The sequence below is a fragment of the Elaeis guineensis genome, chromosome 5 (assembly GCF_000442705.2).
Source record: "Elaeis guineensis isolate ETL-2024a chromosome 5, EG11, whole genome shotgun sequence".
Taxonomy (NCBI): domain Eukaryota; kingdom Viridiplantae; phylum Streptophyta; class Magnoliopsida; order Arecales; family Arecaceae; genus Elaeis; species Elaeis guineensis.
In genome coordinates, this window is record NC_025997.2 from 16518609 (window position 1) to 16535596 (window position 16988).

The window sequence follows — 16988 nt, forward strand, 5'->3', positions numbered from 1 at the left end:
CCTTTGAGCCGAGACTTGCATCTAATTAAGTACCTTGGTTGATGAGATAACGTTATTGATGCTTGTGGGCACTGAAAAACGGGGAGGTTGGTGTGCGGGGGAAGCAAGTAAATTGGATTCATTTATTCGGATCTTGACGGCTTGGAGAGGAATGAATGCAGCGCTTGTATGTGGGCATCAATGATTTTAAGTCAACTAATTAATGGTTCCACCTAATATTTGTATGGATAATTATTAGGAGTACAATAATCCTCCACCTTTGAGGTGGGTTCCACAGCCACCGAATTTGGTCTTCTTTGAGTCTTTTCCTTTTGCTTTTAATCCTTTCATGGATGTTTGAGCTTCTAGGAACATCGAGGAGTGTTTATCTGATTTTGCTTGAATTTTTTGAGAAAATTTATTATTTCTACAATTACGTGCCTTTTTTTTTTTTTTTATCGAAAAGAAGGATGGGAAGCAAAAAATACGATATTTTATCTTAACCTCTTGGGTTCAAAGGAACTCTCTATTTAAAAAGAAGACTCCAGGAGCTATGCTACACACCTATCCACTGAAACCTGATGTTGTTTGATCGTTGGTTTTATGAAAAATATTTTAAAAATTATAATTTTGTTTAAAAACATGTTTTGCTAGAATATGATTTAGTATATTTGTTATTTGACGGCAAAACTTGATATTAAATAGGATTTGGAAGAATTTATTCACCAAAACTTGGAAGAATTTATTTTGAGAAAAACAGGGAATCTCAAATCTTTCATAAAACCTATTTCTTCATTTTGCGAGATCCTCAATTTTGTTTAAGCCATTAAAATATCTTTATCAAAAAAGACTGTCATATATGTTTATCAAGAAAAAAAAAAAGAAGACTTTTATATATATTTTTTTCGAAAATAATAATTTTACTGAAACTTCAGACTTAAAAATAATAAATATTGGCTATTTTTCATAAAATTGGACTCAAGAGAAACACAATCTTTAGTCTTTATAATTAAAATTGTTGGCAAACACTAATTAGAACCCTCGATTGGTAGTCGGGACTTCGAAGAGTGCCGTGCCTTACAAGCAGTGGAAAATAAAAATGCTACGAGAGCCGAGACATGTTGCCTTAATCTGTCATTTATTCTATGACAAAAATTATATATGTATAGTTCAAAAAATAATTAGCTAAAATCCAGGCATCCACTTGACGTTGAAGGTCCTTTCATTAGTAGTTTGGATTTTGTGAAACATACAATGATAGCCAATTCGCAAGGCCTTTCGTAGGCACTTATTTTGATTAGCAGATCACATGGCTAGTGGGCCTCTTCTGGCCACCTCATTTCATTCTCAAACATTTCAGATTTCAAAGATTCATGCCATTATATTCAAATTAGGTGACCACTGACCATGACACACAAACGAACACTCACACGTCATGCAGTTTGGTAGACCTTGCATTGCATTACCAACTAAAACAGCCAAACTACATCTTAATTAAACTACAAGCAAGATTACATTAAAGTAACCAATGTAATAATCGATTACATTGATTACATTTCTATCAAAAAAAAAAAAAAAAAAGTTCAGTTGTGAAAAACTATTAGATAATGCAATAAAAATCTTGAAGAAACTTTATCTTCATCTAATTTACCAGGTGTACTCAACAAGATAACCAATATTATTATCTAAGGACAGCTATGAATGCGCCAACTTGGTAATTATATCTCAGGCCCAAGGTTAGGAGGCTATAGTTAGGAGCAGCTTTAATTTTAGTCTAAATCAATCAGCAAAAGCGGGAAAGTCAGAGATAGTACTACACGCCGACAAAAGCCTGCTGTCATAAGGAAATCTGCGCTTCCTTCACGTGGTCTGTTCCTCCCACTTCTCCCTCTCCAAGGTCTCGCCTTGCGCACCAAAACCGCTTCTTTGCCGCCTCCTCTCCCATCTCTTTGGTGGAAGAGAGAATGGAGCTGCTTTACATTGCAGTGTAAGCCATCTCCAGGGCTCTTTCGGAGGGCCTTCACTTCGTGTAGTTTCTTTTTTGTTCGTTTTTCTTGGATTTTCCTTAGCCGCTTCGGGTTTTTGAGTTCGTTGAATGATCTATTTTTGTGTTTGTTTTGTCTTTTGAACAGGTAAGGTGGGATCTTGGTCGGTTTTTTTCCTTTCTTCTCTTGGGTTCTTTGTCGAGGGTGGGATTGGTTTCGTGCAATGGGTTTTATATCGAGAAAGATTCTCCCCGCCTGCGGGAACATGTGTGTTTGCTGCCCGGCGCTGCGGCCGAGCTCCCGGCGACCCGTCAAGCGGTACAAGAAATTGCTCGCCGAGATCTTCCCCAAAAACCTTGTAAGCATTGCGTGCCTCTCCTCCTTTTTCTGTCAATCTGATGGTTTTAGGGTTGGTGTTTGTTTAGTTTAGTGGGAAGTTGACGGCATTATTGTGTTTTGTTGGGGTTTCGCCGGTTATTCTTTATTTGGGTAATTTATGGCCTAATTGGAGAGTTCGTGGTCTGGTTGAGGGAGTTGTGTTCTAATTCTCTCACCCGGAGTGAAGGAGCATAATATCATGATTCAAAAATGCGGTAGTTTTCTGCGTCTTTGGTTAGGGTTTATTTGCTCGCTAAGTCGATTTATTGGGTTACACTGCATTGAGTAGTTTCGTGTTGGATGATTCGATGTTGACTGAGTACCATTTCCCATAGTTGGCATGGTTTTAAGATTTCAAAATAAACTTCCCCAGTACTCAATTGTATAGTTTTGTCAGCCATGGAGGAGATCTCAGGGCCTTCTATCCCACAGTTAATCTTATCATGGATAGATTTATTTTTTCTTCGAACATGTAGAGAGTTGCTTTATATGTTCTAACATCAGATTTCTATGTACGAAGCCATTTAGCTCCTGCAACATCGAGCATTTTGAGTTTTGTTTTGTTGTTTTCCTTTTTCTTTTTCTTTTTGTGGTTTTTTTAACACCAGGATATTTTTCTTTCCAGTTATCTTTACGCCGTGACTTGCTGACATTTTGACATTTCTCATCTTCAGATTTCTTGGCAACATCCTTTTGTTGGTCACGTTCATATCCATGTGAGGATGTTAGAACTGATATATACCCGACACAACATTCTTTCGTTTAGCGGGAAATCTATCTTGTTGTTCCTGTTGTGTCTCTGTCTTGGTTTATCGTTGACCAAGTAGATGACTTTTTGGCCAGTAATATAATAGAACAGTCATTTGAGGAACCTGCAGGATTCAGTGTAAAGGGTAAATTATTACATATAAGATAACATGCACCATCGAACATGAGGTATGCAGTGAACAAAACCTGCATCTTCATGTGTTTACTCCATTGCATCGATGTATGTATTTTAGTTCTTATATTACATGCATCTAGGAAACACTTGTATAATTATTTGTTTCCATTTGTAGGATGGCCCCCCAAACGAAAGAAAAATAATGAAACTATGTGAATATGCTGCGAAGAATCCACTTCGCATCCCAAAGGTATGGTGCTTCAGAATATCATTTTCTGGCTTGAGTATGAAGAATTTGAATGATTATTTTCTGTGACCTTTTTTTTCCCTGAGTAGATTGCAAAGTTTCTCGAACAAAGGAGCTACAAAGAACTGCGGTCTGAGCATATCAACTTTGTTAAAATTATTACAGAAACCTACAGTAAATTGCTCTACATTTGTAAAGAACAGATGTAAGTCATGGATTATATTGACTATGTATTTGAATTACTAATTTTAACCTTCTTGATTATTGGTCTTAAACTTATCTTTTTGTTTAAGCTGGTTCAGTAATTGCTTTACCATAATTTAAACTTCTTCTTGATGCCACTCTTCTCTATATCATTCGAGGATTATGACATGCTTTCCTGATTGCCTCAACCTAATGTAAAATAAGCTTCAGTTGTCTCTTTTTTCACAAAATCTTTTCCAATATCGTCCTCTGATGTCTAAAAATGACGAAGGTCCCTACCTTCTCATAGACTTTCCAACCAAAAAGCAGTATATGGAGCTATAGATTTCAGAATTATTTCCTGAATGTCTTAAATAATTGGATTATCAAAAGTTTTTTCAAAGAGTGCAAATATTCATGTATGGTAGTGCATAACAAAGGTGCGACTATTGAAGAAAAACAATAGAGGATTGTTAACAGGCCTCCAACTGCAAATGCATCCAACAAATTTGTAACTCAGTAGTCACTCAATTTATCTCATTCTCCTGAAAGAGCAGTATAATTGTAACTGGTTATGTAAGCAGGATGCTAATCTGGTACGGTTCCAGTTGCTGCTATAACTCTCCAAAACCTAACATTTAGTTATAACAAGGATTTGAAACTTCCATTTATTTTCATAATCATATTCAGTTTACTACATTTAGGTGATGAAATGTACTTAACCTTTAAAAAAATAGTCCTTTTCCTTAAATGTTTTGTGATATGAAAAGCTTGTTATATGATCTTGAGATATCGGAATGGTACATGCATCACCACATTTGATAAATCCTAATGATCTGCTCTCTCTGCGCATTATAGTTTTGTTATTGCAAAATTGTGGGGCTTTCATGTGCATGTTGTTGCATGATTAATGCAGAGCCGTTTGGTTCTGAATCTTTGCATCCTTTTCTTTACTGTATACTTGTCTTGGTACAGGGCATATTTTGCTATCGGCCTGTTGAATGTCATTATTGAGCTTTTGGACAATAAGCAACGAGACAGCGTCCAAATTCTTGGATGCCAAACTTTGGCGAAATTCATTTATAGTCAGGTGAGTTTTGATATTTCTCAGATGCTAGTTTCTTATATTATTTTTGATTTTAAGATCTTGCAATAGCTGGGTACCAGCATACACTTTGCATGTCAAGAAATGTCTCTAAATTGCTAACAGAAGTCCTAACCATCAGGTCCGCTGCTTGACTGCTTTATGCATTCCATGGCTAAGCATTAGTATAAACTGTAGATTATGATATGGAATATGTCTTTGGATATACTCACAATGTTTATGCTATCAAACTTCCAAATGTCAATGTCTACATATATTGGTTTCCTTCCAGTTAGCACCTCTTTCTACTGAAATGCAGCATTCATTCTCTAACAAAGATCATTAGACAAGTCATATTTGCAAGTTATCAGACCTGAACTTCTAAACCAATGTTCTTTGCAATATTAATTCATTCAGTAATGTTATGTTGATGTTATTTTCGGATTTGTGTCATCGATATTGGCAGCCCATACATGTTCAATAATGTTTATGGACATCAAGGGCATTTATAGTATTATTCATCATTTATGATTTATTTTTGTTAATATAGTGTTTGCAAGATGGGATTAGTTTGTACTTAGCAGTAAAACTGGGCCTATATATCTTTTCATGCAAGCACTCAGCACAAATGTAATTCATTTACATTTGTGTCTGTTTTTTTTTTTTTTTTGGATAGCCTACCTAAATTTGTTAATTTTGTATGCTAGTTTGACAATTCTTTTTGAGTTTGCTCTGTTTCTTTGATAATGCTAGTTGTTTTCAGTTATTGGATCTCGGTTTGACCATTTTTCCTATTGAACTCTTCTTGTGATTTCTTTTAATGTTCTATTGATTTCTCATGTAATTCTTGACTAATCTATGAACAGGCAGATAGCACGTATGCACGCAATATTGAAAGCTTAGTTGGAAATGTATGTGTACTCGCTCATGGGCAAGGGGAAGAACAGAACAGTCTACTGCAGGCTGCAAGCTTGCAATGCCTATCAGCAACGGTTATTTCTTTATGCTTGTTGCGTATTTAATGACTTTTTATGTTTGATTCTTGATGCTCTTGAATATGTTTTGGATATCTCAATTACAATTGTTCCTTCTTTTGCAGATTTGGTTCATGACTGAGTATTCGTACATTTTTACTGATTTTGATGAGGTGGGTGTGTCCATTTTTTGGTCTCAATTATTATCTTTTTAGATGTTTTCTCTTGATATATCAGTTTAATTTCAAACTATCTTCTTGGCAATTGTTTGGTTCATCATTCTTATTTCTTCATGCAAACCTATCATCGTATAATTCCTTAAGAAAACCACCTTTCTCCACACAGGTTTTTCATGAATCATCAGTCCGAGTATTTTTTTTTTTCTTTTTTTTTTTTTGGTTTTTGAAGGGAAAAAAAGAACAAACAAATGCTTGGTTCCCTTTGCATGGGTTTTTTATCCAGAACATTTTTCTGGAGATGGCTACCTTTTCTTTTCAGTCTGAAACTCATGTCCCTTTTTCTTTATGCTTCTTACTCCATTCTGGTTGAGCAGCATTCTCTGCCACATTTATCTTCACTAGCATTAACTTGGTCACACTTCTATTTGGTTGCATTTTCATTTTTAATCCCCTTCTTCAAAAGAAAATAAAAAAAAAAAAGATGATATAAGGTGTATGGGCATGGGCTTGGGATAACAACTGCTTCTGTGGAGGCTGTGGTCTGATGCCTTAAAACCTTAAGAAGCCAGTTTGACCATGTCAGTCAATTGATTGGAGTTGATTTAGGTGTTTTTATATTTTGTATTTAAATTCTGGTTTCTTGGTCTAAGAACAATCATAAAACTGGAGAATTCAGTTTTTTGATGCCTTGGCTCTGTTTCAGATCATCCATGCTATTCTTGAAAACTATCAAGCTGATGATCACGTGGACATTGATAATGAAAGACGTGACTCACACCATAACTGGGTTGATGAAGTAGTTAGATCTGAGGCAAGAGCTGGTGTAACTCTTGGGAAAGATGTCAACCTAAGCACTACAAGCTTAAGGCCACATTCAGTGCCGAGGGATTGTGCGATGCTAACGAGGTAATGAACTGCTGATTGATGAATTACCATGGAACTCATCTATGCTCTATTAAACAATTAAAAAGATATATTTTCATAGCACATTTTATTTGCCTTTTTCTCATTTTTATCCTATTGCCATTTTGTTCTTTCTCATACCATTCAGCAGTTCTCTCCATATATCTAATTGTAAGAAGAAACTACAAAAAAACTCAGAAGGAAGTACTTGTGAGAAGGTGCAAAGGGAACTCCACTGCAGGGAGTATGTGTATGTGTGCCGGTGCAGGGGAAGAAAAGTGTATTACCGCCCTTTTTCCATTTTACGAAGTGTAAAGAGAAACAAAAAACTATCTGCTGAATGGTGTTGGCATGCATCCTTGCCATTTTGATGGGAATTCATAGGTGAGCACTGTTGTGTGCATGCTCACAAATTCACTAGCTCCCTTTTGATGACATGTCTGAATGAGTTTTCTTGCACCAGCTTTCTAGACTTATTAATCATAATACAGATAGAGCTGGTAAAGGATCATCTCCTTCATGCTTGCCTTTAACTTGTAATGGGTCAGGAGTATAGTTTCTTCATAACAGCAATGCTTCCACTAGAGGGCAAAAAAGAAAAAAATATATAAAAAACTCGAAAATATTTATCATTCCTGGATCATCTGTCCTTGCTATGGTACAAATCTTCAGCCATTTTGTGCACCAGATGGCCCTTATTCTGTTTAGAATAATGTTATAGCAAAAACAATGATATTCTGCCATATCAGTTTAAATATTTTTCTATTCTTTTGCTTCTGAAATAAAATAGTAATAATTGTTCACTGCTTATGCAGGGAGGAGCGTGAATCTCCGAAAGCGTGGTCACAGATTTGTGTACAGAAGCTTGCTGAAATGGCTAAAGAAAGCACGACAATGCGTTGTGTATTGGATCCAATGTTTGCATACTTTGACACAGGAAAACATTGGGTTTCTCGACATGGATTGGCTTTGTTTGTTTTATCTGACATGACTTACTCAGAAAAGAGCTCAGGTGATTTTGCTCGCACATTGTTTTTTAACTTTTTTTGACGCGCATTCCATTCGTTAGAAAATTCAATGCGGTTCATTCTATAGAGTTGGCAGATTGATGCTTTTTGGAAACTATAAACTTCATTTATGAATCTTGATTATCTTCTTTGTAAGAAATGATAATGTTGTTCCATTGAGCATTTTTAAGCTTGAAACTTTTTGATTAATGCATCAATAATGATTTGACTCTTTTCATCACATTGTAAAATAGTCAACTTCAGTCTGTTGAGTATGCAGCTATCCCTTTATTCTGATCTTTTTGCTTCTGTCCTTTTGGTAACATCACTGTATTAGTTGTCATAAATTACTTTAGTGGGAATGGTAGCTTGAGCTTGACCAGACTTGATTCATAAGGCTGGTTTCTCCAGTTGGACCTGTTTGGACTTGGAGCTAGTTTTTCAATCCGGGTGCTCTGGTTCATTTAGGCTTTATGCACCCTGTTTATAGTCATGTCTCTTGTCTTTTTTACTTTTAATTACTTGATATAAGTTCTGGTCTTGAACCTTGTTCGACATATTCAATCTTCTAAATTGCATACTTTCTGTTTCCTAAATTTCTTTCCAAGTACCTAATTATAGTCTATTTTCTTCAGAGAAAAGGAGGGAGGCCCACCCGCACTATAATTACTAAACAAAAAGATGCATAGCATCAAAAAGCTACAGATACATTGTTATGAAGGCTGCATATAATTACAATTAATGGGCTTTATTCCATCTACTTGGATGCATGTGTGTATATGCTCTTGAACTTTTGCTGAATGTCCGTCAAAATAAAGCTTCATCTTACATCATGTAGAGTGATGTCTGTAAGACATGGAGGAATTTTTTAAGGCTAGCACTAGCAATGGCCACCCCAATACCCTTATTATCAAGCCACTAACTAGCGTCTAGATGAACATGTTTGATCCTCATATCCAATGTTGCTCAAGGAACAGTAGGATTTCATGGAGCATGGCTGAGTCTAGGAAGCATAGATATCGGTACGCGGTATGGGTATTTTATGGTACGGATACGTCAATACGGCAAAAATTAAAAAAACTACGATACGGATATAGTTAGATATTTTATATTTTTATTAATATTTGAATATATTTAATATTTTAATATTAATAAAAATATATGAAAAAACTGAATCATATATATAATATTCGAATATTAATAAATTAAGTTCTCAAATCTCAACTAAATTTATAAGTATCATCATAAAAAATAAACAAACACCTACAATTAACGAAAAGAAAAAAATTAGCAATCTAAATAAGTAGAAGAAATCAAAATAGTAAGTCTTGACAATCAAGTGATAATAGTTTTGGCTGCTTCATTCTTTGCATCATCAGCAAAAAGCTTCTTCTTCACATCTGGTTTATCAAGGGACAAACTTGCAATCTCAAGAATGCAGAGATAGGAGTACCGGTGCCGCACCAGAAATGTACCCACACTGTAAACATACCTGGTGCTGGTACACGCCTGAAATAGGAGTACCGGTGCTTCATAGGGCTGAGCTCAACTTCTTGGCTAGCCATCTACGACTATAAAATTGTTGCCATCCCAAAAAAGCCCAAGAATACAATTTGGCCCACCTAGTTCCCTCCGAAATCTTTTGACCTCCACTCCGTTGATATAACTTACCTGCATGGTGCAACACTAGCATCAAAAAACCTTTAGCTGTGTTTGGATGCTGACTAATAACCGGGGAATAAATAGATTAAATAATTGTTAACTATTCCTTCTATGGATTAGAATTATTCACTTTTCGATTGGCATTCCGAGAGTTAGTGGGATGGATTATGGAAAAAAGTGAGAAGGTAAAGAGTGAGGAGAGTGAGTTCTGGTGGTTAACTTTATTTCACCCTCCCCGATGAAATAAAGTTCATTGGGTTAGCCTACTTTTTGGGCGTTCATTGAATAAGTTTATCACAACATTTTGGGCTCTTGTTTGGCTCGTTGAACTGCTCACTACCCCTTAACCTCACATAACCAGTATCCAAATAGGGCCTTATGGTTAAATGTATCGGAATTGAGTTTGATCAACTAAATGCAACCATCTCTTGGCAAGGAATTCTGCAAGGCCATTAACACTCTATAAAACATCTAAATCTTGAATTCTTTTTTTTTCTTTTTTGAGAGAGAGAATCCAAACTTTGAATTCTTGATGATCCCAAATCTTGTCTTTGTAGTTAAACCACCGGCATGCTTTCAAGGTTTGTTTTCTCCTCACTGTTCTTTTGTTGCACTATTCGCCATCCAAGAAATGATGCAGTGGGGATATTCCATTTTATTTCATACTTATCATTGCTTGGGGCATTTGTGCTTTTAGATCAAACATTGTGTTGAACCTCATCTCTCATGTAATTGGTGAAGGTGGATTTGCTTGAATATCCTCAAATGAGAAATAAACTATATCGTGGGCATCACACTTGGATATGGGTCCCCTCGGAGAAAATTCTTAAAGTGGACCATGCATAGTCTGACACAGTGACACCTACATTCAACACTTGTACCGGGTCTGTGAACCATTGAAATTTAAAGGGCAAATGCATGCCAATCTAATAAATTGGAGGCCTTGCTTTCAAGCGGGTTTTGTTACTCTATTACGCAGTCATGAGATTATGTGGAATGCATAATACATAGACTTTATTTTCCTAACTTCTCCATCTCTTTTTTGGCCCTTTTTTGACTCCTGTACTCTTTTCTCTTTGTTTTAATAGTATTGGAGCCTATAAATAATTGGAGCTTGGGAAGATGTTCTGGTGAATCATATCATACTTTCTTATTTTGATGTGTGAGCAATCCTGTAAGGCTTTTGCAAAAGATTGTAAAGTGGCGTATTCTCAACCAAACTAGTCTTTCATCTATCCAGCAGAGTTGCACAAATTGAGACTTTTATCTTTCCAAAAATGTATTACGATTATATGATATTGCGTATGCTCCCTCCAGCATCGTCAAGACACCAACTTGAATTGCATGAATGCTCTCGGACAAGATTATAGCATCAACAGAAGCCAATTTCTTTTCATCTTTTAGCTGCAGTGATGTGTACGATTATGATAGTTGAAGAACATAATTTTTGCTATTAGTGTGTGAAAATCGTGTAACTTGAAAATAGTTTAATGTAACCAACAACCAAAAAAGCTTAAATGTACTTCAGAATTTATTAATTGTAAGGTCACCTTGTATTGCACCTGTTAATATTTTACTTGTCCAAGTACAGGTTTATTGTATTTTCTTGTTGCTGGATTATCCTTCTTTTTGCAAAAGCACATGTTTTATCTGCAATTGCTGTTCATCCTTTCCCCATCACAGCATGATTGAAGAAATTTCTTCGGATTTATACTGTCTACCTTGCTTACCTTCCAGGAAACGAACAGGTGATTTTGTCTGCTATCATCCGACATCTGGACCATAAAAATGTCGTCCGTGACCCTAAGACAAAATCTGATATAGTTCAGATTGCCACTATCTTGGTTCAATATCTAAGGTCACTAGCGGTAGCTGCTGAAATTGGAACAGTTAGTGACCTGTGCAGGCATTTGAGGAAAAGTCTGCAGACCTCAGTTGAATCAGCTGGACCAGAAGAATCAAATTGGAATCACTCGCTTCAAAATTCTATTGAGGATTGTCTATTGGAGATTGTTAAAGGAGTATGTTTAGTATCTCAGATCTTTTTCTGATTCTTAGTTCTGTTTAATCAGTTTAACTTCCTGATTTTGTTCATGGGAAAAATGCAACAATGTTACATTTTTAGTTCGTTTTATTGTAATATTTATTAATGTATTTGTTTGTTTATTTTATTTTTGGAATTTCCACATGCCAGATTGGTGATACCCGTCCACTGTTTGACATGATGGCTATAACGTTGGAGAAGCTCCCAGTTATCGCAGTAGTTGCTAGGGCAACAATTGGGTCTTTGCTGATTCTTGCTCACATCATCTCCTTGACAACCATCCGATCACATTCGCAATCAGTGAGTTAATTGTCCATCTTTATTTGGTAAAACATAGAAATGGATTTTTATGTGTCAAGTGCTTTGAGAGTTAATCCTTTTAGTTTGGTGTCTCTACAACCTTTTAGTTTTAGATTATGCGTCTCGACAAACTCTTATAAGAAAATCAGGTTATGATGAGCATGCCTTACACTCAAAACTACAGCCTAGCATGAGCCAAATAGTTTATTGAGCCCATTAGACCATGGAAGATGGATGGTTCCATTTGACTTGGTATCATGATGCTTATTTTTGGAACATTCAATGATCAATTACCAATGCCTTAGTATTTTCAAGATATCTGAGGGGAGCTAGCGAACTTTTTCATAGCCAAGTATTTCAATGCGTACCAATAAGTGTCCTGATCTTTGATTAACCCTGTAAATGGATTATCCCATACCATTCACAGATTGTTCCTTTTGTTTTTTTAGTTTTGCATTTGATTTTATATGGTGGTTCTTGAAACAGTTTCAAGATGCCAAACTTATGTTTCAGATGTGTACAAAGCCTATAAGTGATGTCTGTCATCTCTCTGTTATGATGGTTCTTGAAACAGTTTCAAGACTCCAAACTTATGTTTTAGACATATACAATGTCTATAAGTGATATCTGTCATATATGTGTTATGAAAGTTAAGCTATAACAGTGCCATATAATAATCTTAGTAGATGTTATTTAGTGATACGGCAATTCCAGAAGTATAATGCTGTTTTTCTAAACCGATATATTGAAGTATGTTTATGGCATCATGACTAGTGTGAAAGATTTGTACTGTTATACCACCATCTTGCACTATTTTTAACCATTGCAAAGGTTAATAATGCAGTTAAACACAATATTATCTTAATTTAGAAAGGATATCTTGAATCTTTGAATTTCATGAAATTCCATTATGCTGGTTGTAACATTTGTGATGGACCAATGGCTTCGGGGAAAGCAGTCATCTGCTAATAAGTGATTATTAGAACCAATGAAGGCTGAACTAGTATTAGTACCCGTACTGCTTCGGTATCGTACCGATGCTCGGTATGGTGAGGCGTGTCGGTCAAACTAGCATGCCATTTTTTTGGATTGTTTTCTTTTTTTATTTCTAAGATATCTAATCATTTTTTTATTATTTCTTGAATATTTTTAAGTCCAAATTAATGTTTGTTGATGTTATTTGATGTTTATATCAATCTGATACATCCGTTGTTGCGGCAGAAATCCATCCTTGGGTTGGGGCGGCTGGAGTCAGGTGGCGACGATAGGACAGCAGTGGCAGGATCTGCAAGATAAGTCTCCGATCGGAGTTGGCTCTAATGGGGTCCTTCCGACGCTCAAGTTAGATCCCTAAAACAGATAGAAAGGAGTGAGCGCTTTGGGAGAAAAGTGTTTCATACCTTGGGGGTCTCCTGTGGGCCTCTATTTATAGGTAGAGACTGAGGTGCCGTGAGGAGGAGAATCAGGTGGTTAGCCTTGTCTTATTGGGCGAGATACGCTTATAAGCTTTTGTCTTATCTGGAGAGATAATTTATTATTTGTTTATTCACTTACAGTAGATTGTCATGGGAATTCTAAGATTTCTCTAGTTGACATAAATCAGATACCATATCAGCTTGGGACAGCCATCATCAAGGTCGGATCGGGCCCACTTTCCCTATGCATCGACTTTATCTGAGGAAAGTTATGGGAAGGAAAATTTTTTTCTCGAACAAAGTCGACGCATAGGGAAGGTGATCCTGATCTAACCTTGATGCTAGCCGACCCAAGACACTTGAGCCGACCTTATCCGGCATAATAGATTGACCTTCAGCCCCTACGCAGATCTTCAAATCCCATGACTATCGGGAATAGCTGATGACGAGCAGATAAGGAAAAAATAACAAACATCTTTTTATAAAAAGCAGAAGATAACAAACGTATATCGCTAGATAAGGCTGGAGATAATGAGCATATCTTACCTAATAAAACAAGGCCAACCGTTTGATTCTTCTACCTCTTTACGAGTCTTCAGCCTCCATCTATAAATAGAGGCCCACAGGAGACTCCCAAGGTATAAATTCACTTTTCTCACAAATTGCTCACTCCTTCCTATCGGTTCCAAAGATCTGATTGGAGTGTCGGAGGGTTCCTATCGGAGCCAACTTTGATTGGAGACTTATCTTTCAAGTCTTGCTGTCGCCATCCTGCCATCATCGATTTGTGGTCGCTGTCCCGCTCCAGCCAATCCGATCTAAGATGGATTTCTGCCACAACATCTGCGATTAAGCGTACGATGTGGATCTGAATCTAACAATATAATATTAGAAAGGATTAGCCTTATAAGGACTATATGGTATTGAATCCTAAAATACTCAAATCAATTAAAAAATATAAAAAATAAATAATTAATGCATATCGGGATTTAGAATTTTTTTGAGCATCATTCATAAATATTTGGATTGTCTACATAATAGAGTGGAACATCAGCCCATCCAATTATGTAGCATTGTAATCCTCTATGCTCATCTTATAAGGTATGTGTGTTGGATTATAACTTATTGCAGATCTCTTGTTGAAGTTCTAGCTTTGCGCAGTGTTCTTAGGCTAATAGTACAGTGATGGAGGGACCCATCCGAATATGCCGACAGTAAAATCTAATTCGTAAGATACTCCAGATAGTATAAGATAGTAGCTGTTGGAAGATGATGCCTCGGACACATTATCCTATATCCTTATGGATCATAAGTTATCTATGGCTATGGATTAGAGGATCTAAAATATGAGGAACTTGATACATCTATGGATCCAACAACTCCATGTGTAAGGTCATCTGAAGTTGCATGGTATCCTGAATGATCTCGAGGAGCCCATTGTATGTATGAAATCATATCCTCGTGAGCTCTACCAGCTCGTACATTGTGGTTCGTATCCTGTATGGTATGCATAAACTGGGACTCACGAGTGATTTGAAGACCATCTTGCAGTTGCATCTCATAAATGGTGGTCTCCTGTCCTTCGCTTTCTGATTGCTAAATCCATGACCATTAGAAGAATTACCATCATCGATCTGTCTGGTCTTTGAATCTAAGTGAATCGGATCAACTGACTGCCCAACCCTCTCCATCAGGACTACAACTATCCTTTTTCTGTCTCTCCATTGAGCAACTACCTACCCTTTTATGGTGCCTTATGGGGAACCTACCATGGTTGATCAGCTGGAAGCCTGCGTGGAGTGTTATTGGTTGTTTATTGCTCAGCATCCATCTCAACCTTGCTAGCTACGAAATTAGTTGATCTTGGAAGTGATCTTGAGGCAACAAACTCTGGCTCCTGCTGTTGGCCCACAATAGATCATCGGATCCTCATCATTAATAAAGTCATACATAATTGGATTCAAGTATTTTAACTCAACTTCTTCTTGAATACATTTTAGCTTCAATCTCAGATTGTGGTGAACATGTACAAAGATCGTTGAGGCATTTTTACGTCAGACGGTTTTTCTGCTTGTTGTGGATAAGGATAAAGGTTGACAAATTACGCTCATAGCCACTCGAGGAGATCATTTGGGAGAGGATCTGGATGGCAAGTTGCTTTAGAGTAGGAGCACCGCCATTAATTCGAGATGGACCCATCATTCAACTACAAAAGTATTGAGATTGAATAAAATCAAAAATAATAATTGTATCATATTGGATTTGCTAGTAGTTACGTAATGTCAAATAGGAGTGATCATTCATATATAATTTATCTGGATTCATCTTCTTTTTTTTTTTCTTATGACCATATTTATTCCAAAGTTATTGGTGCCCTCCCTAAATATTTTCATCTATAAAAAAAAATACATTTGTTATAATATGTTACTAGTTGAAGATACAACTAAGTTAACAAAAATCAAAACTTGTTCTATGCATGTAGCAGTGATTTTTGGAGCGTGGTCCATCTTGTATATCACATTTCGCAGGGACGTCATAAGCTTGTCATCCATGCCTATCTCAGGTACTGGATACTGGAATTTTGGATTTATATAGTAAGTTGCAAATAAATTTCAGAATTGGTTAAGCATATTTGTATAAATATAAAAGTAATCAAATTTTTAGAACGTTCTTGATTTGCTACTTATTTGCTAGATGCAAGTCTCTACCCATCTGATAGTCCCATCTAAGGCTATCAAATGTTATATAATTCGTAACAAATTGTGTGACATCTAATCTCAATAGGTCTCTTTTTGTATATCATCGTATCAATGATGGGACCCATGCATAATTGTAAATGAATCTAGCAATAGTCTGCACTAGGTCCACTGCCTTCTGCATCCTTCTAAGCTTTTCAATATCCATCAACTTCAAATCGATATAATGTGCAGCACATAATATTTAGAATATATGTGATCGCCGTTGCATCAAGATTTCTCCTGCGGTCTTATACTGTGATCCATTATTGGTGATAACCTGCATGATATTTTGCTTTCCGATTGATCACCTTCTCCATCAATTTGAGGATACACATAACATCATGCACTTGATCTGAAACATCAATGGACTTCTGAAAATATTTTTCCATTAGGTGCATGATGTCGTATCCTCAAATTGATGGAGGAGGTGATTGATTAGGTTGGAGAGTAAAATGTTATGAAGGTTATCACCAACAATGGATCACAGTATAGGGCCGCAGGAGGAATCTTGATGCAATGGTGACCGCATATAGTCTCGATATCATGTGCTGCACATTGTATTGATATGATGTTGATAGATATTGGAAAGCTTGATAGGGTGTAGAAGATAATGGACTCAGTGTAGACTACTACTAGATCCATTTACAATCACATGGGTCCTATCATTGATGCGGTGGTAAACAGAGGGAGATCTATTGAAACCAGGTGTTACATGGTCTACTATGAATTATATAGCACCTAGTAGCCTTAGGTGGGACTATCAAATGGGTAGGGACTTGCATCTAGCAGATATACAGCAAATCAAAATATTTTAAAAATTTAATTGATCTTATATTTATATAAATATGTTTAACCAATTCTGAAATTTAACTATAGCTTACTATTTGAATCTGAGATTTCAGTACACAGTATCTAAAATAGGTATGGAGAACGAGCTTTTGACGGTCCCCCTATGAAATATGATATACAAGATGAAGCCCGATCTAGAAATCGCAGCTATGTGCATAGAAGAAGTTAGGTTGAGTGA

At 36.3% G+C, this 16988-nt stretch overlaps 1 protein-coding gene across 1 annotated transcript in view; it reads left to right on the top strand.

Annotated features, from left to right (window-relative positions):
- The first annotated feature begins 1814 nt into the window (after positions 1-1814).
- The window catches only part of LOC105045026 (protein SEMI-ROLLED LEAF 2), a 33298-nt gene continuing 18124 nt past the window's right edge, over positions 1815-16988 (top strand). The window contains exons 1-11 of the mRNA XM_010923187.4: positions 1815-1966; positions 2112-2322; positions 3401-3475; positions 3562-3677; positions 4631-4745; positions 5606-5731; positions 5839-5886; positions 6596-6798; positions 7611-7807; positions 11202-11485; positions 11659-11808. Coding sequence (XP_010921489.1) covers positions 2188-2322; positions 3401-3475; positions 3562-3677; positions 4631-4745; positions 5606-5731; positions 5839-5886; positions 6596-6798; positions 7611-7807; positions 11202-11485; positions 11659-11808 — 1449 coding nt within the window. The 5' untranslated portion in view covers positions 1815-1966; positions 2112-2187. The remainder of the gene's footprint in view (positions 1967-2111; positions 2323-3400; positions 3476-3561; positions 3678-4630; positions 4746-5605; positions 5732-5838; positions 5887-6595; positions 6799-7610; positions 7808-11201; positions 11486-11658; positions 11809-16988) is intronic.